The sequence below is a fragment of the Cyprinus carpio genome, chromosome A7, assembly GCF_018340385.1.
Source record: "Cyprinus carpio isolate SPL01 chromosome A7, ASM1834038v1, whole genome shotgun sequence".
Classification (NCBI taxonomy): domain Eukaryota; kingdom Metazoa; phylum Chordata; class Actinopteri; order Cypriniformes; family Cyprinidae; genus Cyprinus; species Cyprinus carpio.
In genome coordinates, this window is record NC_056578.1 from 10651215 (window position 1) to 10678969 (window position 27755).

The window sequence follows — 27755 nt, forward strand, 5'->3', positions numbered from 1 at the left end:
TAATGCCATCAGCCAAAAACATGAGAAGGTCAAACATCACTTGAGTTGTAGTTTAGTCAGGCACTCTCACGCTTTAATCATGAGATCATAAGAGGCTCAATGGAAAGTTTCAACCGCAGAGGTGCAAGGTATCTCATTCTTTCCATTCTTGATCTTAGTAGGTGAATGCAGTTTGGTGGGTTTGTTTTTTTTGTTTTTTGTTTTTTTGTGGCAGGGCTCATAGTCCAAAACCACAAGTGTATAAAGTGTCATGCTGCTGCTTCTACCAACATCAGACAACAGAGAAAATTGAGTCATACAGCTTGATAAAACTGCTTGATTTTTGTGTTTTGTGACAAAAAAAAAGTGTTTGGAAATAAATGTCACAAAACACTGTTTATATGGTTTACATGTAGTGAAGTCATACTTTACATCTCAGTTTTATAAGTGGACACAACAGACATATACCTTAAGTAAACAACATTTTGTATTTCTGCTCAACTGGCCTGTGCTGTAACCTGGAATTAATAAACCACGCTATGCTGGTTTGTCTGGCCAGAGGACAACTGGCCTACCGACTGAGCCTGGTTTCTCCCATTTTTTTTTTTTCTCCATATCTGTCACCTATGGAGATTTGGTTCCTTCCCACTGTCGCCTTTGACTTGCTTAGTTAGGGACGCTTGACTGATTGCAGACTCTTGGAAGAGAGCTGAACTGGATGATGACATCAATCATCAATGAGCTGACTTTAGCTGAAAAATTACTCTTTGTTATTGACCTCTTGCATTATTGACAAACTATTTTCCTGTTTGACCCTGTAAAACTGCTCTGACACAATCAGTATTGTATGAAGCCTTATACGAATAAAGGTGAAAAATATAACAGTTATCACTAATGTACAATAGAATACAATAGAATTCAACTATTGCTAATCTAAAAACTGAACTAAAGCTCAATCTTTGTGTGTTGGTCTGCTGAAGTTCACCTCACCAGGACTCGTTGTGCACTGAACTGCTATTTCCTGTCACTCCCTACAGGAAATGATTCTTTGTTTCTTACCCCTGACACTTTATTTGACAAAAGGCTGCTTTTGCTCAAACACAGCCATGCGGTTTGAGGTGTGGTTGGTTTACAATCACTATCTCACCTATCTCTTAGAAAAAAGAAGTTAATAAGCTAAATACAACTTATTTAATGATCCTCTAAAAAATATTCACAGATTTCACTTACTGTGCACAGTACTTACAGCTCTGCACTCTTCATTATGGATTTCCTGTTTATGTTCACATTAAAAAAAAATTAAAAAATAAAAAAAAAACATCAAACATGTTCATAAAAATTAATCATGATACTATGACAGCAATATCTCCTGCTATTGACTGACCTTTAGTTTTGTTATTGTTGTAAGATTCTTTCAACATCAATGTGCCATTACACTTCTACATTTGAATGCAATATGATATTTTAAAATACACTGAATAACAATGTACATTGTAAATCATACATAATTGGACTGATTTTAGAAGATTACAAATATTATATATACTATTTAAGTGACGTGACATACAGCCAAGTATGGTGACCCATACTCGGAATTTGTGCTCTGCATTTAACCTATCCAAAGTGCACACACACAGCAGTGAACACACACACACACCGTGAATACACACTCGGAGTAGTGGGCAGCCATTTATTCTGCGGTGCCCGGGGAGCAGTTGGGGGTTCGGTGCCTTGCTCGGTGCCTTGCCAATGCCTCAGTCGTGGTATTGCCGGCCCAAGACTCGAACCCACAACCTTAGGGTTAGGAGTCAGACTCTCTAACCACTAGGCCACGACTTCCCCTACCTTAACTACTTATAAGAAGTGAGTTTATCACAATTGTATTATTTTATAACACTGCAATATAAATTTTAGACGACACTCTAGTTCTATACAGTGCATATCATAGTCTGCTTTAATACAGATGTACACATGTATAGTGTAAAAGCCACACCTCCTTCAAATAAATAGAGCTGAATTTGATTCTTCTCAGTTGAGCTGATTTGACTGGAACGTAAACATGAATTTGTCTGCAACACATCCTCTGATGCTCTTTTTAATAGGTAAATATACTTTTATAATGTTTGTTAGATAATTTGGGACAATGACAAAATGACAATGTTTGCCATGAATTGAATAAATATACATTAATATGTATAGATATGCTTATACTGTACCACATGCTATAATTAAGTCAATGTTCTATAAAAATCTGTTTAAATTAATCATTTTCCATTGCATTGCTATTTAATTTTTATCTTAATATTTTTAGCTTATGATTAGGTACTTACATTTATTTAATTCCTTCAGAGTTTTAATGGGATTGTTCAACCAAAAATTAATTCTGTCATCATTTACTCACCCTTATGTTGTTTCAAATATTTGTTACCTTAATTGTTTTCTTTGTGGAACTGAAAAGTAGTTATTAAGAAATGTTTCAGTGATTTTTTTTTTTAGTTTTTCTGTACAATTTTTCAAAGATTATTTTGTTTTTCTGTACAATTTTTCACAAGCGGTCATCATAATATGTTCTTTTATTAGATTATTTTGTTTTTCTGTAAAATTTTTCACCAACGGTCTTCATAATATGTTTTTTTGAGTTCCACAGAAGATATAAAATATAGAGTAAAATATATCATCGAAATTACTTTGTAACATTGTGCCATGCACAGTTATTTTAGACATGGTGCAACACATTGTTTAGATGCAATGTAAATGCAAAATGCAGCTTACTTTTGAATCTGAATCAATATCTTTAACTTTTTCCTTATAACATTATTTATTATTTTCAGGTGTCATCTTTGTAAAACAAGCATCTTTAACTTTCATGAAAACTGTGAACATTGGAACGACTGTCACTCTTTTGTGTTCAAACATCTTGAAAGAGCCCAGTTACATAGCCTGGTTCAAGCAGACAAACGATTCTCTCCCACTTTGCATTGCTACTCAGTATGTGAGTGTAAACCCAGCGGACTCCATATATTTTAGTGGCTTTAAGGAGAATCATGTAGAGATGTCAGTGAACAAAACATTTTCTTCCTTGAAGATTGTAAATGTAGACATCTCTGACTCTGGAATTTTTTACTGTGGAAGTTTTTTGACAAACCACATGATGTTTCACGACAAAACACAGTTAGTGGTAGTAAATGGTAATATTTGATGTTTTCTTTTAATGTTTCTATCATTTATTTATTCCAACATTATTTATATTCAATATTGTTGCTATTCACTGACTACTAATTATTTTGTATTCTTTTTTCTTTTTTTATCTTCGAAGAGACTAGTCAGTCCAAAGGGGATATAACGAATGTGGATTGTGGTATGTGTCATACATTTTAAACTATTTGGCACTAAAATTTGGCACACATTCATTGCATTTTTTATCTCTAGCTTACAATGATCTTGTTCTCTTTGTTTTTTCCCTTATTTGTTTTCTTCTTCTTCTTCTTCTTTTTTTTCTTTTGAATGTTTTAACAGGGGCGGCTGAAGAAAATTTGAGATCCTGCCATTTCTATTATACACTGACACTGATTCTGAGTGGCTTTTTTCTTTTGCTTCCCACTGTATTTGTGATTGTCGTCTTATTCAGATTGAAGGAAAGAAAAAAGCAGAAAGGCATGTTAACAACTTTACATACACACTAAAATATACAATAAACCTTTAAAGGGGTCCTATTATGCTTTTTCACTTTTTCAACTTTAGTTAGTCTGTAATGTTGCTGTTTGAGCATTAAAAAAGATTTACGAAAGTTACAAAGTTCAAAGTCCACTTCAAAAGGAGATATTTTATTTAACAGAAATCACTTTTCTTGTTTGGACTAAAACGCATATTTTTTGGGATTTGTGACATCATAAATATCGACGAATGGGACGAGACCTGGTTGAGCTGCACTTGAGAAGGCAACGAGTGTTATATCACTATGTCAGAGACACACTAGCTTTCCCAAAACAGACGAACTAAGAGTGGTTACAATCATCCGGGTTTGAATCGCGCTCAAATTGATTTGATTTTGACGCAATATTTACACTGAAGCTCGCAGCAGGCAGCTATGGTAAGGGGCATGACATTTCCACAACACACACTGGCTCAACTAAAAAATCAAAGCACATTTCGTATTTCAGAAGGCGGGCCTTCATTTGATACAGGAACTATTCTAGCCGTTCATGCTAGACTGGGAGAGAGGTGTTGTAATAATGTAAAATATGTGAAAAAATAACGTGTTTTTTGAACAACCTAGAATGAGAGCCTGTTCTAGTACACCCCAAAAAACAAAATCAAGACTTTGTAAAAGAGCATAATAGGACCCCTTTAAACATTAGATCTAAACAAAACAAGTGCCCTGGGATGGTAATAATGACTGATTTTGTTGTTTTTCTTAGATGCCCAGTCTCAGGGTCACAATGAAGAGATGCAGAGTCACTTGCAAAAGGTTTTTTTTTTTTTTAACTTAAATCAAATTTTATTTATTTACAGTGGAGATCAAAATTAGAGAACAATCTATAAATACTTGACATTTCAAAAAAAAAAAATATTTTGTGGAAAACACAGAGATCAAAATTAGTGATCCGTAACCTCTGTAGCATGAAAGAAGATAATTTTGGAGGGTTACAGCTATCAGAAATTAGTAGTCATCACTAGTTTCTCACACTGCACTGGTGTGACCCGCCAACTTGAAATCTCAGAGAAAATTAAAGGAATGCTGGCAGTTAAATAGGGTTTGTCATATAATTAAGGAAATTAGAGCCAGGTGGCAGATTAACGCCAATAACTTGGAGGTGTCTGTAAGTGTTCTCTAAATTTGATCAGAGTTATTTTTCAAATATCTCAGTTAAGTTTTTTTTATACTTAAGAATACAATTAATTTATCAAATATGCTTAAAAACTGCCCTTCTTTTCCTGTTAGGATAACTTCAAATAGGACTAGGCAGAGACCTTGAAATTTAGGAAATTGCAAATTGTTCTCTAATTTTGATCTCCACTGTGTGTGTGTGTATTTATATATATATAATTATTATTTTTTTTTTCTCCAGGATAAATATTCAGACTTGCACTTTGCACCTGTAAGTTTTGCAAAGAAGCTGAACAGGAGACCAGTGAGAAGTATGAGTGATGAGGAGACACATGTTGTTTATGCTACCATAAAATGATCTACAGATTATTACCAGATTATTTTTTTGTGGAGCACTACAGACTGGAATATGTATGATGTTGCGAATGATGTAATGCTGTACGCAAATGTTAAATCAATCAATCAATCCTTTTGAACCTTGTCACCAAAAAGTGAAACTCGCTTGCTTGTGTGTTCTTAGTGGTGAGTTAAGGTGTGTTGTGGTAAAACAATAACATACATTATTTAAATACATAATAAATAATTTTCTTTTAAATTTCTGCTTCAAATTGTAAAATACTGCATATTGTGTATTTTCTTTCATTAATAGCTTAAGGATAATTTTAACTAGTGAGGACACACTTGAATGACATATAAATCACAACAGGTTTTATTGCCCTGACTAAGATCTATTTAATGGCTTTAAATGTACCTTTTCATGGTCAGATACTGCTACAGTTGCAGCATCTGTGCCATCCTAGCAGTGTAAAGACAGCATTAAATAAGCAAAATCTCAAGCTCTACCAGTGTCTGTGGACTGCAATTTTTATGCCATGTGGCTAATAGAATTAAATTCAGGACTAGGGTCTGGTTGGGTTATTCCAGAAAATTAAACTCCCAGGCCAGTCCAAAAGCAAATCTGTGAATTAAAGTGGTCATATGAAGTTGCTTAAAAGAACATTATTTGGTGTATTTGGTGTAATGAATTGTGTTTATCCGGTTTAGGATAAAAAAAAACCACATTATTTTCCACATGTACATTATTGTTTCTCCTCTATGCCCGCCTTTCTGAAACGTGTTGATTTTTACAGAGCTCATCATTCTGAAAAGCGAGGTGTACGCTGATTGGCCAGCTATCCAGTGCATTGTGATTGGCCGAATACCTCAAGCATGTGACAGAAATGTTACGCCCCTTAGCCATGTCCCAGCATGATGAGACAAAACCAGTAAAACCCATTATAAACAAGGCATTTGTTGTATCCAGTGGGGATATAATTACTGATTACAATGACTTATACTGTCTTTTTATGTGTTGCGTATCGCACTGCGTAAACATTAATCCATGTCTGCATTTGTGATCAGAGAAATGACAAACAACAAGCACTACTCTACAATTCGTCAGTGGCAAATTCTTTAAATATGAAAACTTACTTACAGGCTGTGAGTCAGAATTGAAAGACTGACCTCCAAAATTGTTATTGCCCAACTTTATAGAAACAGACACCAGCATTGTAGGCTACTCTCTCAGGAAACAGTCCTCATCCTCCATAAAATGCGCTGCACACATTTGAATATTTGAGTTGAACTGTTCCTGAACAGTGTTGTAAATACATCTTAACCACTGATTTCTAGTTGTGTCCTCTTTTGGAAGGCCAAACAAAGTAGCTTGCTATCTCAACGAAACACACAGCATCTCCACGACATGGCGGCAGCAACAATACTACAGCGAGAATCAAAGTCACGCCTTTTTTCTGTGAGTGAACATTTGGGCGGCTTTATGCAAATCCTCTCACATCGTGACGTAGACATGTGGGGGCGTGTTAGAACGAGTGAAATAGATTGTTGTATTTCTGCCAGTGAAGACAAATAGAGTAGTCTTCTGTGAGTCGGTGTGAAAAGACATCCCATCCCATTAATTACTAACTGTACAAGAAGGAACTGATATGCAATGGGTTCTTGTCTGCTCAAAAAAACCTGACCAATGCCAGAGTTTAAATCTTACTTGTTGTGTTGCATATTTATGTATATATTTTATATTTGTGACATGGTTACTTACAGTAATAATTATCTGTTAACTCTCTCACTACTTGGATAAATAGCGGTGGGGATTTTAATTCATCCCAATCGAGTCTTTTGAATCTGATAACCAAAAATCTTTTGAATGTGTTTATTAGATATTTCAGATTACATTTAAACCAGTAGGCAGCAACAAATGAGCATCTGTTATGTGAAAAAATCAATGATACCAGCTGAGGTATAAGTGTCTTATCTTGCGCCCCCTTAACAGGTGCAGGCACCCCCTGGGAGGGCGCGCCCCACAGGTTGAAAACACCTGCACTAGGGTACAGTGGAACCTATTAAAGTGGATCTACAGTGGATCTTATTAAAAGTCTTTATTAAAACAGGTTTATCATCCCCAAACTCCAGTTGAGTTGTAGTATCAAACTTTATTATTAAAGGCACACTCGGTCCAAACAAAGACACAATAATAACAACATACAAATACACACACAAGGACAAAATCCACAATATCACATATTTACATGTGTACTAAACCGCCAATGATTCCACATATTTGAAAAAACTGGTTAGTGTCTTCTGCTAGTTATCAAAGCATTAAACGATCTGAACTGATAAATAACAGATTGGAGATTAAAATAATAGCAGATTTGTCTCATTTTAAATCATAAAAACTGAGATTAAAAATCTACTTAAGCCAGAATTTTAAATTTTACTATGGCAAAATAAATGTTCAGTGATATCTTTAAAACATTTTTTTAATTCTTTTAACTTTTTTTTTATAATGTTGATATGATAACTAATAAATACTGTACATTTTGTTATGCTAGCATGTGTGGAAATATACAAACCATGTGTGTTACAGCTAACCCTGCGTTACTTTGTGCCCCACGCTCCCCTAATTATCATTATTATAAGAATGTGACTAAGGAAATTTTATCTGAATATTTAATGTCACGCACTGTTCGGGATTGTGATTGTCATTTGAAAATGTTAACTTTAACGGAAGGAACCAGACTGGCCGACTCATACACACCCACTCAATGGATGGACGATCTGACTGGAGTGGTCTGACACACCTACCAGATAGAGAAACCAAATGCGTATAGCAGAACCTGAGGGCATATAAATCTTTAGATGCTCATAACTATGTACTAACAGTGACAATTGTAAGCAAATGCAACTACTTGAACACACCTGACTCATAATACAGGCCTTGACTCTTCCCTCTCTCTACAGTTGCACTTATGGCAATTGTAGAAGTTGAGATGACACAAATGGTTTCCTTTCTGTTTAGCCGCTGGCTGTTAGTTAACTTGTTCCCTGATTTCTGATTAAGTGGGCATGCACAATAAATTTTTAGACTCCTAACCAAACCATAATTATTACGCCCCGTGCCTAGGGGTAGTAAAAAAAAATATATACATATAAAATCTATAATAAAACTGGGTTGTGGTAATGGAATCCCAAGTATGAATCACTCCGGTCGATAATCAAACAGATACAGGATGTTAGTCAGAATAAGTAATTAGATTTATTACAAACCAACAAGTGAAATAAAAAGCATCTCTCCAGGGTGTCCCAAAGGCCAAAATAACAAACCAAACACATCTAGAAAGAAAAAGAGGATAATAATTAACCTAATCGAATAACAAAAGTAAAATACATTTTACTTCCCTAACTCCCTAACACAAAACAGAACCCAAACAAGACCCAACCGCATCTGAACCAACAATGAGCTCCCCTTGAATTCCGGCAGCATCCTTACAAAGACCAAGCCTCATCTCAACCACCAATGGCGATCGTACACCACATCAGTGGACATCCTATCAGATATCAGACAGAACAGAGAGGGAGGAGAAAGAACACACGCACACACACATACACACACACAACATGACAACTACAAGAAATGCAGGTTGTAACAATAATCCATAAAAGACAAAAGACAGTTTATTTAACCTTAACTGAAATTAAGTGTGCGCTGCAAACGCAAGCATTTTTGATGATCGTTTCTGACCAGTCCACTTGTTATATTACAGCTGTTGTCAGTTTTTTGTCTGGTAATGGTAGCAGGTATGTGATAAAATTTCTAATTGGAGCCTGTACTCCATCGATTCTGAACTCAAAGATGACATTTTTAGCTCCTTATGTATAAATTGTGACCTTGGCACTAAAAGGGTCTATATACGGTTTCAACAGCAACAACATAAACAAACGTAACTGCACATGTGCACTTTTGTGGCCCAAACTTAACTTCTGGAAGACTTCCTCAAAGAATCAATAACAACAGAGTCCCTCTATCATAGATTATTTCTGATAACAAGCAAAATAAATAAGTAAATTTCATTAGCTAGCAAGTTAATACTATGTCTTGCCTAGCTGCCAAGCCTCTCTTTGCATAGCGGTGATCCAGAAAGAGAGGTTTCCCCAGTAACGGCTGTACACAAAGCAGCACTGCGCTCACAAACGCTGCTTTATCATGCATTACAGGCAAGATGAAATGAAAAGGACAAATGCGAAAAATTTCTAAAGTTGGAGATACAGTGATATAAAAACACCCACGTCGCATTTTGATTTTGAAACGTGCAGTGCTCATGTTTATTCAACGAAGTCTAAGCCTTTTGGAAAATATATTTGTGATGGTCAGATTTGATATTGTGGCAGGATGCCACAAATAAATCAATGTATAGGAAACACTGGGTTTCATCCCACACCACAACAACCTGAGCCCAACTTCAGTCTACTCGTCACCTTAAAGTGCCCCTATTATGCCTTTTCGAATATTACCTTTCATGCAGTGTGTCATGTAGCTGTATGTGAACATATACTATCTGCAAAGTTGTGAATCTGACAATGCACGATAAATGAAGTTATTGTCTATCAAAAAAAAAAAGTCAGCTCGCAATCGCCAGTACAAGTCATCAGGAATTCGAATCTTATTCTGTTGCTGCTCTACGTCACGAAGTAAAACATTTGCATAATGTCTGCCAACGTTCTATGTCGCCAACTTGCCCGCCCACAAACAGTAACATTTCTGTGTAGTTAACATCATGTCGAGAAGACTGTATCCAATGCTGTAAGAGTAAATTTGTTTTATCACATCTTATAATTAACACAAACTTGTTAACACTTACCACTGAGAAACATCCGTGCTCCAGTCGTGCTTACAAATCAGTCTCTTGTCGATCAGCCAGTTCAACCGTTTCATTATGAGACTCTGGCTCAAAATTGGAAGGTACAATCGATACCATCTTTTCTATGTATTGACAAGTCTCCAGGGCTGTCATTCCATCATGGCAATGGGTGTTTCCTTTCCAACATGCGCTGTACGCAGTAGACCAATCCAGAGCCAATCTCTCTAGGCTCTGGACCAATCACAAAGGACTGAGCCATCTGACCAATCACAGCAGTGAGGGCTCACGGAAAGGAGGGGTTTAGAGAGATTGATTCTTTGAACTGCTTCGCACGAGTTGTTTATGAATCACTTAGAAATGAGGAAAAAATTAATCCATTTTTTAAGAATACTAACGTGTTTTTAGACCTTGCATGCATGTAAATCTGTTTTAAGAGACTCATAAAACAATATTAGCAACTTTAAAAATGGCATAATAGGGGCACTTTAACATTAACTGCATTTGTAGTTAGTGCCATATTACTTGCCACTAGCCAGACTGATAAACATACACAGACCGGAAGTTAACTTAGGGCCAGGCGCATGCTTCCAATAAAACCATCTATAGTACAACAGGCAAGATGTTACCACTATAACATGAAGATGGCAGCAGAGGATCACTCATTGGCTCATTTTGTAATTTCCAATCCATAACAGGCTGACAGTTCTTTCCTATGTTTTGCTTTTGGATATATATGCAGACATTATAAAATCACTATTATAACATTAAGTATAACTTAAGTATTAAATAGCAAAGAGTTTTAAAAAACTCATCTGATCTACATGAATCACACAAATGACCTATTTTGAATTCAAAACAAATGTTAAAAATGTTTCCTTTCTTTTTTAAACAAATAAGCTTTTGATTATTTGTAACGTTTTATTGAGAAGATATTTACAGAATGATTTAGGCAAAATGGCAACAATTTTATAGATGTATTATTTACACTAATTATTACAATATATATGACCATGAGTCAAAGAATCATTTCAGTTTCACACATCACTTATTCTGAATTATTAAAAAGATTTTGTTGATTTTGACTTAAAATTATGGAATAAGTTCTGACAAAAATGTACACATGAAAGGGTTATTTCATTCTAATAACGAAAGTATTTATTTATTTGCATGTTTGTTTTTCTGACAATGGTGTGTGTATGGTTTTGAGAGAAAGGTGTGAAAACAAGCCAGTGGGGTCAGTCCTGTGGTTGGAAAATGATCAAACCATGTTGTGTGCAAATCACGCTTGCAAAAGTATGCACAGAGGTGCAAACAAACACTCTTATTTACTTACTTATTATTACTTATTTATAACTTGCTCATATCATGTGTTATTTGCTACATGTGGATTGGGTAAATTTGCACTGCACATGTATTTTGGAAAATTATAGGCAAAACTACATATTGATCCAAATGAATATTTCTAATATTTCATTATAATATAATATAATACAATATAATATAATATATGGTTAATACTGTTTTATTGTGTTTATGTCAGTGTTAAATGTAAATGTTTCTCTGCTGATGTTCACCACAGGAGTTATGAGCCTGTACTGAGCAGCTTCTTCCTGTCAGTCAATCTACAGGAAATGATGTCGTACACTGTGGCCTCTGACTGGAACTCTGTTTAATATCAGATAATATCTAATATCAGAATCGGTTTAAGCATGACTCTTTGTCATAGCCCATAGTCCTCATCAGTCAAGGTGCAAGCATTTTGGCATTTTATAATAATTTATATAATTATTCATGTCTGTTGTATCACAAAGTCTGACTGTTACTCAACATAGTAACATGCAGCATTCAAATATGCTTAATTCCTTATAGTACATAAAACACGGTGCATGTAGGTAGGATAATTTTCAAAAACAATATTCATTATGACTGGGTATCAGTGATCAAACTTAGCATGATCAGCAGCCTGCCACTGGTACTTTTTAAACTTGCTGATGTGAATTTTCCAGAACAACATTGTGTATTTAAAAATGTTTTCTCTCCGACCACAACACTGACCTCCCTTCTAACTACAGTACTTCCAATCTATTGTGCTGTGGTCGCATGTGGACAGATACTGTTTGGAGATGCAATAAAAGTTGACATACCAGGTGCCCATTTAAGTTTCAATTAAAAATAATTTCCAGAGATGGCTGTGATTCTTAAATATATGTTTTGTTTATTTGAATTATAACAGACAAATGCTGTCAGACACATTGTAATACAGCTGCATTGATTATAGTAACTTTATCTGTGATCGTGATTATCATTATGGGTGCACAGTTGTATAAGTACATGCCAATTTTACATTTTAATATGGTGTTCAATTTCAGTGCAGCTGTAATATGTGCAAGTCCTTCAAGTTCCTTCAAGACGGGACACACAACACTCAACACAGTCATATGATGGTAAGCTAAATGCCTTATTCTGAATCCAATCCAATACAAATATCTTGCCAATGAATTTAAGCACTGCTATCAATCTAAAGATTACGCAAAAAATTCATGTTTTTAAGCAATATATTAAATGTAATGTCTCATAATTACATGAAAGTGAAACGTGAACGTGAAAGTTGTAACATTTAACAAGTATGGTAGCCCATACTTGCACTCTCAAGCCTGTCCCTAGAGGCCTCCAGAGCACCCGCCCCCTCTACCCAGTGGAATTGTTACGACGCAGGACATGCCTCCTGGGAGCGGGGAGTAATGTCATGCCCACGGACTGTTTTGTGTTTGGGTTCCTCCCCTACGTGCTCCATGTTCTCCTTTTGACCTGTTTCTCCCTCATGTTAATTATGTTTATTGGTTTCAGGTATGATCTATTGAGCTCCTTGTTAGGTCTGGTGTATATACAGTGTTATACGTCAGCCCGATGCCCTATGTGTGTGTTTCCCCTATTTTGTTTTATTAAAGACTCTTCTATGATTCTGCTTCATCTCCCCATCTCCTCGCTCCTCCGCACGGCTGTTGGCAGGTTCTGTTGACCCAAAGAGCTCAAGAGATTTCTGCCTTTATTACATCTGAGGGGTTATTTTCTTATGTTATTAGTTTTGGCCTCAGAAGTGCACCCACAACCTTTCAGCAAGTTATGAATAGGGTTGTTTTGGGGTTGGAGGGTTTTTAATGATGTGGTGCAGACCTGAGTCGTGTTGCAGACCTGTTTGCTCGTTTTGGAGAGGCTGGTCTAACAGTAAATTTGGCCAAATGTGAGTTTGCCAAGGCCACCGTGACTTACTTGGGTAAGGTCTTTGGACAGGGCTGTGTGCGGCCAGTTTGGGCCAAGGTTGAGGCCATCGATTGATTTCCTTCTCATACGAAGAAGGAATTGATGCGTTTCTTGGGGTTAGTGGGTTACTATAGGGGATTTTGTAGGAATTTTTTCACTGTAGTAGCCCCCCTCACTGATGAAAGCAAAGGCAGCAATTGTCTGGACTTCTGTCTGCCAGGAAGCTTTTGAGGCAGCTAAATCATTGCTCATTTCTGCTCCTGTGTTAGCAGCTCCCCAGTTTGATCACCCTTTTAGGTTGTGTGTGGATGCTAGCAACGTTGGTGCAGGAGCTGTACTGTTACAGGCCAATGATGCGGGCATTCACTGTCCAGTTAGCTATTTTTCTAAAATTTTCTTCTTATCAATTAAATTATTCTGTGGTTGAGAAGGAGGCATTAGCTTTGCTTTGGGCCCTGCAAAATTGAGGTGTATGTGGGATCCGTGTCGGACCCATTGGTCGTGTCTACAGACCATAATCCACTCATTTATTTATACTCTTTAAGGTGGCCAAACCAGCGATTGACTCGTTGGTGCCTCTTTCTGCAATCATATGCCCTTGATATCCGACACATCACATCCGACAATGTGGTGGCTGACGCATTGTCTAGAGCTCCTTACTCCGCTTAGCTGTTGATTTTTCCATGTTTTGTTTTACTCTGATTCTCTGAAATTGCTTCTACAGGGCCCATAGTTGCTGAGGACATTGGGAGTATGACAGAGTGGTGGGTGCTCTCCAGTATGTGGGGGTTATCGGGTGAAGGGTTAGGTTGGGTTTCATAAATGGACACCATTTTCTATGGGGGAGGGTGTTATGAACCCAGTATGGGTCATATTTGTTGGTTGCTTGTTTTTCCCTTTGTTTGTTTTGCAGGATGGAGTGAGGGTGAGTGACATCATGATTGCTGAGGACTTACACCTTTTTTGGAGCTGATGCCGGCAGATTTAAGCAGTTCTCTTCAGTTGTGACGAGCTCGCTTTCCTTCCTCATGCTGTTTTCGTCTCACACTTTTTTTAATTTAATCTTACTTAATAAATGTTATTCCTTTTTCTTATCCCGTTCCAACATGTTGTCTACTTTGTCGTGGCTTGTGAGCCGCCAGTGACAACATAATATCATAATTGTTCTAGGATGAAGACAGACATGCTTTGAATTATGCTGCTTTGAGCTTTTAACAAAAGTCCAGCGCCCCTAGAAGACCCAGAGAAAAATATACATAATTTAATATATGCACATGAGAAATCGATACATTTTGCTAAAAATAAATTCTTAGTAGTTTACAAAAGTGCATTAATTGATAAAACCAACAGACATTTGAATCTTTTATTTACTCTCAACTAAATGACCTGCATTGTGTAAAAAAAAAAAAGTTATAAATAAAACAAAGATTATTGGAGTACTATAGTAAAATATTATTTCAGTTTTTCTACTTCAAAATTTCACATTTAATTCAGTGTGTTACTGGCTTTTTCTTTGTAATTGTGAAATTTACTAGCAATTTCCTGAATTGAGTAAAAATAGTTTCTAGATAAACATTTTCAGTGTAAGTTCAATTCTGTCAAATAAACTGTACTGATTGATATGTAATTTTAAGCAACCCTTATGGACCCTTGTTTTTTGGATTTTTGCATCATGTTTTACTAGATTTTAGGATCAGCACATGCTGACATATATCAATTTTAGATTGACTGATTTGTTGAAAAAGACTGAAGTCGAGAAGAGCTAGAGAAGGTGAAATCCCTGTCCGTGGTACTGAAATGTGACAATTGTGACCATGCATTATTTTCTAGTTAAGCAGACTCCTGCTTTAATAAAGTAGTTAGACTATACATTGTACTACTATACTACTGCACTACCACATATTGATGATGTTTACTCATGACAACTACATTAATTATTGTCAGTATATACCTCTCATGTGTCTAGAATGTAGTGTAAGCAAAATTTTCATATAAAAATTAAAGAGAACGTTGCAGAAGTATATTTACTGGCCTATAGTGTGATACCCTTGTGGTCCATGAATCAAAAACAAAATAGATAATGTATTAACTTCGATGAAATGATTAAAATAAATAAACATAAATATATAATCAATCACATCTGGGACAGCATTAGCCTGCATCATGTTTTTAAAGAGAGTTACAAAAAGTGATGCTGCCCAGTATTATCGATAAATGTCTCATAAGGCCCCTCTAGTGGACACCTGTGGATGAGCTCTGTCATAAGACCAAAATATGAGGCCTGTACTATAATCAACAGAAGGTATTCGAAAATCCTACATTTATGCTAAAATGTAAAATCCTGATGTTAAAATCATAACTTACTAAAATTACTGTCAGGTTTAAGAGAGCGTTTTTAAGGTATATCTCTTTAGGACAAAATTATGTCCTCTTTGACCACAGATAAAAATATTTAAGATTACTGCTATTTCCATTTATTGTTTTATTTTATTGCTTCCATTTTCCTAAATGAAAATATTCAAATTTTATTATTATATTATATTTTATGTTTATATTTGATTGAATTTAATAAAGCATGTTCATTTAAATACACAGCATAGTAAAATGGGAAATAACTTTGTTTTTACAATTTTAACTTGTAAATCGAGCTGAGCACATAAGGTATTTGTAGTGTTAAAATAAACTTTTACTATTTATACGATGTGTTTGTCACCCAGCAGTAATCATTGATAGGTAGTTTATTCCTTTACTAATGCAAGGTGAATTAATTACAAGGTGCATGTGTGGTTTTTGATTCAGAGAGCAGTGTGAAACACATCAGTGGGTCAGTCCTGTGGTTGGAAAACGCTCAAACCACACTGTGCACAATCATGCATGTAAACGTACGCATACAGAAGCACAAAGGTTCACAATAACCTGCTACAAGTAAAATAGTTACATTTTGCACTCTTCATATACATATTTGGAGAATTCTTCATCAGATCAAAATCTTTTATATTAATATATATTAATATATATATATATATATATATATATATATATATATATATATATATATATATATACACATACGTATATATATATATATATATATATACACACATATATATATATATATATATATATATATATATATATATATATATATTATATATATATATATATATATATATATATATATATAAAGTAACTTTTGATTTAGAATTTACAATGCTTCAGAATTTCAATGTATTCAGTGCTGACAGTCATGTCTAGAGTTAAATGTTTCTCCGCTGATGTTCATCACAGCAGTTCTCAGTCTGTTCTGAGCAGCTTCTTCCTGTCAGTCAATCTACAGGAAATGATATACTTTCTTTTCTCTTCTGACCGGTGCTCTAGTTGGCCTCGCATATTCTTATATGGACATATGCTGACTTTGTGGAGGAGTCTGTGCTTTGTGGTATTAATGGCTTAAAGCCCAGAGTATTCCACTGCATAACTACAGTAGGTTTGTTTGGGCCCCAGTGCAAAAACACTTGATGGGGCCCCCACCACTGCAGCCACCTGCCAGCTTAAACACAGGAAATGTGTACTGAGAGGGTCTCAATGCATCTTTCACAAACTACGAAAAGTTCAGTGTCTATGTGTCTTTTTAGATCAAACTTCCTCTAAAGGAATTTTACGATATTAACCCCGTTATATCTTCAAAACAACAACCCCGTTTTTAGAAGAGCAAGCACAACTCACAGTTCATTCCGAAATATGAAATTTATTTTGAGATTGTTTGAAATTAGAAATATTTACATTTTTCTATTTCATGTTTAGAATCTAACACCTTCTATTTCAAGGTGTTAGTCATGTACTAATGTATGCACGCTAACACCATTGCTGTCAAATGCCAACATATTAAAAAATATAACATTAAATAGTCCATAAGCTGTAGGCTCTGTACTGCAAGTCTTACATAGCAATAGCTTTATGTGACAACAGGTCAAAATTGAATTGATTACTGACACCTGGTCTCATGGCATAAACGTACCTGGGGGCACTTTTTAGCGAGACGTGAAGTATGTACCAATAAGTACATATCACTGCAGTTTCCAAAATAAATGAACACTAGAGGCAGTAAAACTTCAATACCTTTTATCCCTTTTCACACAAATCTGATTAATAAAGCGTCATTTTCACACAATTACTTAAAGAATATCATGTTATTACTTTAAAACAATTTTAATATGCTGGGACATTTGAAAACTGATGCTTTTGAACGTTAGCAATGGACATATCCAGCTTCATATCTATGGGTTTTCATAGATGGTAGGTTTATTCAGTAGCTCACGGAGACACTACCGTTCTACATATAAGGAAGTTGAAATTGCACGGTTGCATCAAGAAATGTGTTTTTATATCAGTTTTGCATTTGTTAACAGTATCGGTAGGTTTAGGGTTGGGTTTGGTGTAGGGCATATTTCCAACACGATAGAGCATTAACTTTTAGCTACAGTCCACGGATATTTGAATACTGAAACGCCGCAATACGTACCAGAAACAACAATTAAAACACAGTAACACGTACCTATATCAGTGTAATAAAAATGTGCCAGGGTTCACGAATTGAACCTGTTTTAGTGCCACTCAGTGGACATTTCTCTTTGAAACTGCAGCAAAACGTGCAGTAAGGTATGCACAAAAAGTACACATGAGGTACGTATTTTTATGAGACCAGGTTGCATTACTCACAGAATATCAATAGCAAATATTATTTTGCATTTCTGTTCTTTCAAAAAATAAATGAAAAATCCAGTATTGAGTTTCCAAAAGAGGAAAAATATTTGTAAAAATGGATTGCTGCAGACAGAAGAGAGAAAAATGTACAGTATGTTATATCAGAAACCCCACTGCAGATGTGTTTGCTACTGTTTTGTTTAAATGTCAGAGTAATATAAAACCATGTAAACTAGTTTTACGAAAATTTACAATATTTGTATTTGTATTTTTTTTTTTTACGTCATCACAGTCTGTCAAAAGCAGTCAAAAATTAAAAGACAATTTTATGGTTTGTTTGTGTGCTTTCAATGAAAGGACAGCTTATGTTACATGTGGTGTGTGTTTTTTCTAGTTTTCACACTTCAGAGGCACTCGTAGTGGGGCGTCAATCTTTAGTAGATCAGTTTCGTAATAAAGAGATTGTCTTTCATGTAGTTCATGCCGCAGATATCCTCCCACTTTAGTTTAGTTTAGTTGAGTTGCATACTGAGTTGGTCCTTTTTTCTTTACTTTTTTACACCTGAATCCAATCTTTTCATTTACTATAATCAAGTAAATCTAGCTCTGTTAATATATTCATAGGTGAAAGGTAATTCATTCAGTCAACCAGTACAAAGAAGAAGAAAAGGAGATTTATTGAGGTAACTATATCTGTATCTACATGACACAACAATGCAGAAAACAATGACGTGCATTACTTTACAAAATGCTAATATGAAAACATATTTTTTGTCATATACTACTTTTTTTCTTTACAATAAGGTTCCATTAGTTAATGATAGTTTATGTATTACTAGCCCACATTAATAATCTCAAAATTCCAATAACAATTGTTTTTTTTAAGAAGACTTAGGTTGTTTGATGTAAATCAGAGAATTATGTAACTATTTTATCAAGCAGTCTTATGTAGTCTATTAAACTATGGGATGCAAGCTTGGTATGGCAATCTTTCAGTCCAATTAAATTCACAGCTTGCATGTCTTGCTAAAACTGCAATGAAAGTTACAGGTGTAAGAAAGTACAGATCACTTCAATTAATTTATCGGTGAGTCGTTGGTTCTTAAGAATGCATAAACAAAAGTGAGTGATCCTAGCCATGTTTTATTTCCAATGTATTAACTTTTGCCATCAGAGAAATATTTTTCCCACTTTGAGTCCCAAGTCCCACTTTGTAAAGGCAACCATTACAAAAATTATTTTTACCTGTATATATAATATATACTGTATATGTTTGTCATGTGTTGTGTGTGCATGTTATGTACTACTGCATCTTTGAGTCCAAAACAAACTTCCTGAAAAGGACAATAAAGTATACTCTAACTCTAATTAACATGAACAAACAATGAACAATACATTTATTACAGTATTTATTAATCTTTGTTAATATTAGTAAATGAAAATACAGTTGTTCATTGTTAGTTCAGGTTAATTCACAGTGTATGCTGTAGAAGTATTGTTCATGCTTAGTTTATGTTAACTAAAGCAGTTAACTAATGTTAACTAATGAACCTTATTGTAAAATGTTACCCTTTTTTAATAAGAATTATGTGACAAACTAAATTGCATAATTTTATAATAATTAATATAACAATAATTTTTTATTTTATTATTCTTTTTTTCCCCTCTAGATGATTTAACCTGATTGGAGTTGATGTGAAAAAAATGAATCAGCATTTTTTTATACTACTGCTTTACCTTTTAAAGTGTAAGTTGCTATTTTTTATTCTGTTAATCTCAGACCTACACTTACACTACTAAATGAGCACAACAAAAAAAAAAAACATTAAAACAAGATAGACATCATACTTGTTTTCACTGTGTTTAAACAAAGCTGTACAGCAGGTAATGCTAACTGTTCTCTTATTCCATTTGTAGGCAGCTCAGATGATGCAGACATCGTGACTCAGAATCATCTGAAGATTGTTCAAGCTGGAGAAAGTGTTAACTTCACCTGTTTTTTTCCAAAAGAGTCAAGAAGCACTGTTGCTTGGGTCAAACAAAGAGCTGGAGAGAAAACCCTTTTAATCGCTTCATCGTATCAAGCATTACCTGCAGTGTTTGAAAATAACTTTGACAAACATAATCGCTTTTTTGTAGAAAAAGATGACAGCCGTTTTAATCTCAGCATCACAAATGTAAAAGAATCAGACACTGCAACATACTATTGTGTTAAATATATATATCAGTTCACATTTGGGGAGAGCACTGATCTCATTGTTAAAGGTAAGCAGAATGATTACTTAAATTTTACTGTGGTACATGTATTGTAGCACATTGTGCCTGGTCAAATTACAATTAGGTCGTTGTTGTTTATTTTGTTTTTAGGCAGACACCTGAACATGCAGTCTGACCATGAGAGAGCTGTGCTAGATCCAGTGCCTCCAGAGGACTCTGAAGTGGCGCTGCAGTGCACTGTCCTCACTCGGAGCTGTGCAGGAGAACACAACGTCTACTGGTTCAGACATGAATCTGGAGAATCTCCTCCAGGAATTATATTCACTCAGGAGCGCAGGAATGCTCAATGTGAGAGGAGCTCTGATGTGAACTCTACTGCACACAAATGTATCTACAGCCTGCCCAAGAGGAACCTCAGTCACTCTGATGCTGGGATTTACTACTGTGCTGTGGCCGCATGTGGACAGATACAGTTTGGAGACGCAAGAAAACCTGATTTGCCTAGGCCAGGTATCCATTAAGTTTGCTAAAAAGAAACAATAATAATTCTCATGGTTTCATGATGTTTTTGCATCATTAATATCTTTGAAAAATGATGTTGTCTTTTTCATATCTTAGATACACCATGGAGCACAATTACCCTAGTTTTAGCATCTTCAATCTGTTTGTCTGTGATTGTGATCATAATTCTGGGTTCACAGTTCCACAAGCACCGGCAAAAAGGTAAGATTTACATGCTTTATCGCCCTTCAAGTCATAATAGTCAAATCAATATCAGTTTCAGTGCAGTTGTAACATATTAATTCTTTTTGGTCATTCAAGATGGAATCCCCTACATTGTGCTGGATAAATCAATGGTAAGCCCATATGCTTTATTTCATACTCAGCTTAATGTTAAGTGTGCTTTATGCCAATATACTGTATATATAAAAAATGAAAACGCTTAATTACTGCATAAAATTAGCTTTTCCAATTTATATTTTAATTAGTCAGTATGTCCATAATCAAGATATTGAAACAATGTATCATTGTTAACTGTGGTTCTGTTTCAGGCTGATGTCACCACTACTGTAAATTATACAATGTTTCACAAGCGTCTTTAACATTTAGAAGACTCTTGGAGTAAAACTGGTATGAAAAGTGAGACATGAGAAATTTGACTTCTATATCTATATCTATCTCCTATATTACCTCATCTATATGGGAATAAAAAAAATTATATGCTCTGTGTTTGCTCCGCTGAGTAGTATTCTGGATTTCCATGGCCTCACTTACAGCTTTATTTTGACCTTTAATCAATTCAGACATTTTGTCTGAATTTTCAAACAGTATACTTGACATCATTATTATTCAAACAAGTGTTACGTCCTGTGACATAATTATGAGTTGTTTAAAGTCTGGAACAAAATCTGTTGTTGACAAAAATCCTCAGACCAATTTGTTTTGTTTTTTTTTGTGAAAGTTACTCTTTATTTCCTGGGCTTTATTTTGTCTTCTATTCTATTGTTGTAATGTTAACATGGGCTAAATCACTATTCCCTCTAATACCCCTTTCTCCTCTTGACTAAATCTGAACTTCAATCCACACACAAAAATAAAATAAAAAAAAAAAAATGGATAATGTATATTTTACCTCATTCTTTTGTTATAACTCAACTATGTGTGTGTGTGTGTGTTTGTTTGAGTTTTTTGGTTTTTGTTTTGTTTGTTTGTTTTGTTTTGTTTTTGACATTATGATGTCTTTTTTTCTGTCAAAGGAAAGCAAAGTTCAGTGGTTGTCCTGTTAAAAGGCGTTTCTGTGGTTTCAATGCAAAAAAAAAAAAAAAAAAAGACTGATGCCAGTCTGGGTAGGAAACGTTTTTAATCTTCCGCCCAAAAAACAACAATAGAATGTACAGTAGGAGTGGCTTTATATTTCTAATAGCCAAACATAAAGTCTGCTTTATACATTATTGTTTCTGTATCTTTTTTTTATCTTTTTCTTTTTATGCATAACACCATCCAAACTGACTTTTCATTTATCAAGCATGCAATTTCACTCAAAATATTCACGCTAACACATTTAACAAAAACTCATACTGAAAGAACTACTGAAGTGGTCTCTATTGATTGCATCACAACTTTACTATGCATAATATTGGTCATGTCTGTGAAAACTCAGAGCTGACAAATAATCAGGACACTGGAGAAAACAAAAAAGGTTAATTTTATCATATTCCTGCGTTCTTTTCATCCTACGGATGAAATATGACTGCAACCTCTATGACAAACATTTCTCCAAGAAATAGTAGAGGCCTGCAGAGATATTGAAGCACTTGCATGGCAGGTATCGATTCGGTGAGGAAAGCCAACTGCTGGTTTAACAGGAGCCTAAAATTAAATAAATCACTTTTTTTCTCATTCTCATTTATTTTTATTTATTTACTTATCTCTTGATATTGTGCAGCAAGTGTATAAACAAATAATGCCAAAAAGTTCATCCAATCACAATTTATTCTTTGACGTTTTCAAGTAAAGCGCGAGCCTGAGCTCCGCCCCTTATTAGAGTCTTCAGGGCTCTCGTTTCAGATTTCAAATTTGTTTATTTTGCACCTGGTGGATGTAGACTTTCAGATATGTCATGAAGATTCTGCCTGGATGATTCTTGGATCTTTGTTCTTACCAAGAGGTGCTTTATACATGTTGTCTTTTGTCTGTTATTTGTTTGTTTGTTTGTTTGAGTTTATGTATTGGGCAGAAGTAATACCCAGTATTAGATATTCATTTGTTTCTAGCTATTTTACAATTTAATTTTACAATTTAATTTAAGGTTGTTGTTTTTTTACACAGTAGCATAGATTTATAATATCAGACACCTATTGGTTATAGGCCATAACATGAAAATAAATAGGCTATAGCCATATTATCCCAAATTTCATCACTAATGGCTGTCTTTGTATTAGAAAACAAATGGATCAGTAAAATGAATGTTAATACTTTGAACATTCCTTGAAAATTGACAAAATACAGTGGTGTGGAAAACTGTTGGCCCCCTTCCTGATTTCTTACTTTTTTGCATGTTTGTCACACTTTAATGTTTCAGATCATCAAACAAATTTAAATATTAGTAAAAGATAACACAAGTGAACACAACATGCAGTTTTTAAATGAAGGTTATTATTATTAAGGGAAAACAAAATCCAAAACTACATGGCCCTGTGTGAAAAAGTGTTTGCCCCCTAAACCTAATAACAGGTTGGGCCACCCTTAGCAGCAACAACTGCAATCAAGTGTTTGCGATAACTTGGAATGAGTCTGTTACAGCGTTGTGGAGGAATTTTGGTCCACCCAATTATGCAGAATTGTTGTAATTCAGCCACAATGGAGGGTTTTCGAGCATGAACCGCCTTTTTAAGGTCATGCAACAGCATCTCAATAGGATTCAGATCAGGACTTTGACTAGGCCACTCCAAAGTCTTCTTTTTTTTTTCTTCAGCCATTCAGAGGTGGACTTGCTGGTGTGTTTTGGATCATTGTCCTGCTGCAGAACCCAAGTTCGCTTCAGCTTGAGGTCACGAACAGATGGCTGGACCTTCTCCTTCAGGGTTTTTTGGTAAACAGCAGAATTCATGTTTCCATTTATCACAGCAAATCTTCCAGGTCCTGAAGCAGCAAAACAGACCCAGACCATCACACTACCACCACCATATTTTACTGTTGGTATGATGTTCTTTTTCTGAAATGTGGTGCTACTTTTACGCCAGACATAATGGGACACACCTTCCAAAAAGTTAAACTTTTGTCTCATCAGTCCACAAAGTATTTTTCTCAACCTACTGTAAGTAGTTGAGAGGTAGCAAAGTCTATTGTGCACCTTTCTAACATTAACTGATATGAACTAATATGAAGAAAAAGTCCATTAAAAAAAAAGAAAAGGTACTGGTAATTTTCTGCCAGGACATTATCAATTAAGTCTGCAGACATTTCCTTTATCCCTAAAACACAATACAATGTAATCCTTAATTAAAATATAGGTAAAACATCTGTGATGAATCAATCTGGAAAAAAATCCTTTATATTAACACAGTACACTGGATCCTATTTTTATAGACTTTTCTTAGAGTGTGCAAATATAGACCATGCATGTATGCATGAATAAAATATGCAATAGTTAAACTTGATCATGCCCTTGCCATCTGTCAACCCCTTGATTCAAACTATTTTCAAAATTTATTTCAAAGTTTCATATCTTGGATACTCATCATCGCTATTACTAAACTCAGGAACTTTTATATTGGGTTCCTTTAAGGGTTCATTTTCTGGTTACATGCTTTGGAACATCTTATTTCCTGCTTTTTTTGTCTGACAAACCAAAATATATTTAGTAGCAATGATACAACATATTGACCAGATAGTTTTGAGAGAAGCAAGCTTCTATTAACTATAAACTGGTAACGAAACAGTAATATTTATATTATGTGTCTTAATAAAGGAGAAATGTTTTTGGAACAATGGAAAAATGTAGCATTTTGATGTGGCAAGGGGTGTGAAAGCATAAAAGTTAAGGTGAAAGTGCGTATGTTCATCAGTTGTGTGAAGCAGAGGCCGATGGACACATGGTAAGATCGCAGTCTAGTCTGATCTACTATTATTCTTTACCATGTGTTAATGGATTGATAGTGTGCTCGTCATTCGCTTTTTCAGGGGAATTCAAAGCATGATTATTTTGAAAGACGACTGATCATGAGATATTACTTAATTGTTTTGCTTGCCTCAACAATAGGTAAGTACACCTATATGTGAATTTAAATTTTAAACAACTATTTATTTACTACTTATTTAACACTACATAACATTTTCAACTCTAAAGGTACCTGTTCTGTTCTTCATTTTGCAGTCAGCTCCTCTGATGTGGATGTTGTTCAGGAGGATAATGTAAAAATAGTTCGAGCTGGAGAGGATGTGAAGCTCACTTGCACCTTTTCAAGTCTTCTGCAAACGACAACAGCATGGTTTAAACAGACAGCTGATGGAAAATCCTTACAAATTGTGTCTTTCTATATAAAGCAACAACCCAGCTGGAACAAGGACTTTGAGAAAGCAAATCGTTTTATTGTTATTAAAGGAGATGATCATTTTAATCTGACCATTTTAAAGACAAAGTCTTCAGACTCAGCAACGTATTTCTGTGTAGTCTCATCACATTACAGCACTGGAATGGGTGCAGGAACCAGATTACTTGTCAAAGGTATGGTTTCAAATGTGTGTTGATTGTGTTAAATGATTTTTGGCTTTGTTTTTCTATTAAATGTCACTTTTATGTCCTTTTCAGATGCAGCTGTGAACAGACACCTAACTCTTCAGCAGTCTTTGATAGACATGCTTCATCCCGGGGATTCTGTGAGTTTGCATTGCAGCATCTTCACTGAGAGCTGTGCAGGAGAACACAGTGTCTACTGGTTCAGGCAAAGCTTGGGAGAATCTCAAGGAATACTTTACACAAAGCGAGAGAGAAATGGTCAGTGTGAGAACAGCACTGAGTCTCAAACACAGAGCTGTGTCTACAATCTCTTCAAGAGCAACATCAGTCACTCTGATGCTGGGATTTACTACTGTGCTGTGGCCGCGTGTGGAGAGATACTGTTTGGAAAAGGAACTGAACTTAATTTTAGAGGTAAGATAAAGTGATTTTTTTTTTTTAATTGGTTTGGTTTGATCTTTCCTCTCTGGAAAGGCATTTGATTTACAAAGTGGAATACAAGATACAGAACTGATCTAATAAAAGTAAATAAATAAATAAAAAGATATTTAAGAAATTAAAGTTCACTTTCTTTCAGAGAGTGTTGATGTAACCCCAACTCTTCTTGCTCTTGGATTTTCAAACATCATATTTTTTGCCCTTGTTGTTTTTCTGGGAATAAAACTATACAGGGTTCAGAATAAAGGTAAGTCTTTTGTATAAAATATTTTTTATAGTGCAATAATTTTATATAAAACAAAAACTGACAGACTGAAAATAAATCATGATTGCCATTTATAATGACAATACTGTTTCTTAAATTTTCCAAAGTGCCTACATCTCAAGAGAGTCAAGTACGTACATCATTTTCTTCTTTTTGCGATCTTAAATGTAGAAATAGTGACTCCAATTACAGTAATCTGTTTTATCAGTTAGTACTTAAAGTTTTTTTTTTTTTAAATAAAAAGTTTCAAATATAACAACATTAGGATTTTGGTGTATGTTATGCCATATCACACGTCTTTTTCTTCTCATAATTGGAGTATCTTTTCTCTCTTTAAATTAGAATGAAGACAATCTGAATTATGCAGCCATTAGTTTTGGTCAGAAACCTCTGAACACTAGAAGAGCCAAAGCAAAGATCAGTCAGGACCAGTCTCTGTACGCACATGTCAGATCACACCAGTGACATCCACTGAGGAACATCTTCTACAATGCAGAAATGTTTCCATCATTATCTTATTATAACATACTTAAATCATCAATTTAATTTGTCAGAATAATTTCAGTAATTTCTATTCCATTTTAGTTTAGTTTACTTTGATTTTCTTTACCTGAAATTAAATTCAAAGTCAAGTTTGGTAATGTAAAGTGCAATGAATTTATCACTGCTGAGTCTGACACCACTGTGATTTTTGTTTGAATTTGGCAGCAATTACAAGTGAATCTATAATGCTAACATGGATTCAAAGTTGAATCTATAATGCTAACATGGATCGTGTCTAGGATTTTCCATGAAATTAATGTTAAAAAGGCATGCTCTGAAAGTTTTTTTAGTTCAAATAACAGTAGTTAACAGTGTCATCAAAATATGGATTGCAAAACAATCGCTATAGGTGACATATTTAAATGTCTTTAAATGTTTAAATACTGTGCTATTTAGGCTTAGTACTGTATCTTGTTAGATATATGAGTTTGTTTGGCTTAGTAATGATATGAATAATTGTGGGAAAGAAAGGTAGTGTGTGTTTGTGTGCCCATGTTTTTGTGGATCCATGCATGTAGGCCTATGTTGGACTGTTCTTTTCTTGGCAGCTTTGGAACTTCATGTTATGATATGTTCCATTTTACAGTCTCCTTATGAATCTTGCATGTGTGTGCTTCATTTGTATCTTCTACATGATAATAAATATATATGTGCATGCAGCATGTCGTGTGCATATCCTATGTTCATGTGCATTGTTATATTGTGTTTGCTATTCACAAGAATTCACACTGAGGACTAAGACAAACTGATTGTGGTAATAGCATGGTTTGTTTACTTATTTATGAATTTACTTACTCAGATAATATGTTCCTGGTGTTGTTGTAAAATATAGAGTAAAACTGGTACAAATTCATTTCAATCCGTATTCATTTTCACCACGAACAATGTGCTATTCAGCGCGTCCAGCACAGCAAAAATAGACTCGTGCAGAACGCACTTTGTTAACTTCGGCACGGAACAAATACGCACTGCAAAGGGTATAAGTGTAAAACATTGTTACTCACTGTAAACATGTCTTATGTGAAAGCACAACAGCCTGTGCTACCTCTGATGCAAACGGAGTATGTCTGAAACTTGCTGACCAGC

At 34.9% G+C, this 27755-nt stretch overlaps 3 protein-coding genes across 3 annotated transcripts; all 3 read left to right on the top strand.

The window, feature by feature from the left end:
- The first annotated feature begins 2028 nt into the window (after positions 1–2028).
- On the top strand, positions 2029–3677 carry LOC109045499. Its single transcript, XM_042761344.1, has 4 exons — positions 2029–2081; positions 2811–3167; positions 3296–3337; positions 3478–3677. Exons 1-4 carry the CDS (start codon positions 2039–2041, stop codon positions 3660–3662), a joined length of 627 nt encoding a protein of 208 aa, XP_042617278.1. The 5' UTR covers positions 2029–2038; the 3' UTR covers positions 3663–3677.
- A 5254-nt stretch (positions 3678–8931) lies between these two features.
- LOC109069094 lies at positions 8932–21042 on the top strand. Its single transcript, XM_042761345.1, has 7 exons — positions 8932–8941; positions 13175–13276; positions 13988–14041; positions 14177–14188; positions 19885–20232; positions 20335–20907; positions 21007–21042. The coding sequence occupies exons 1-6, from the start codon at positions 8932–8934 to the stop codon at positions 20703–20705; spliced, it is 897 nt and encodes a 298-aa protein (XP_042617279.1). The 3' UTR covers positions 20706–20907; positions 21007–21042.
- A 2703-nt stretch (positions 21043–23745) lies between these two features.
- LOC109069106 lies at positions 23746–27397 on the top strand. Its single transcript, XM_042761347.1, has 6 exons — positions 23746–23776; positions 25034–25411; positions 25496–25837; positions 26001–26108; positions 26234–26256; positions 26469–27397. The coding sequence occupies exons 1-6, from the start codon at positions 23746–23748 to the stop codon at positions 26589–26591; spliced, it is 1005 nt and encodes a 334-aa protein (XP_042617281.1). The 3' UTR covers positions 26592–27397.
- The last annotated feature ends 358 nt before the right edge of the window (positions 27398–27755 follow it).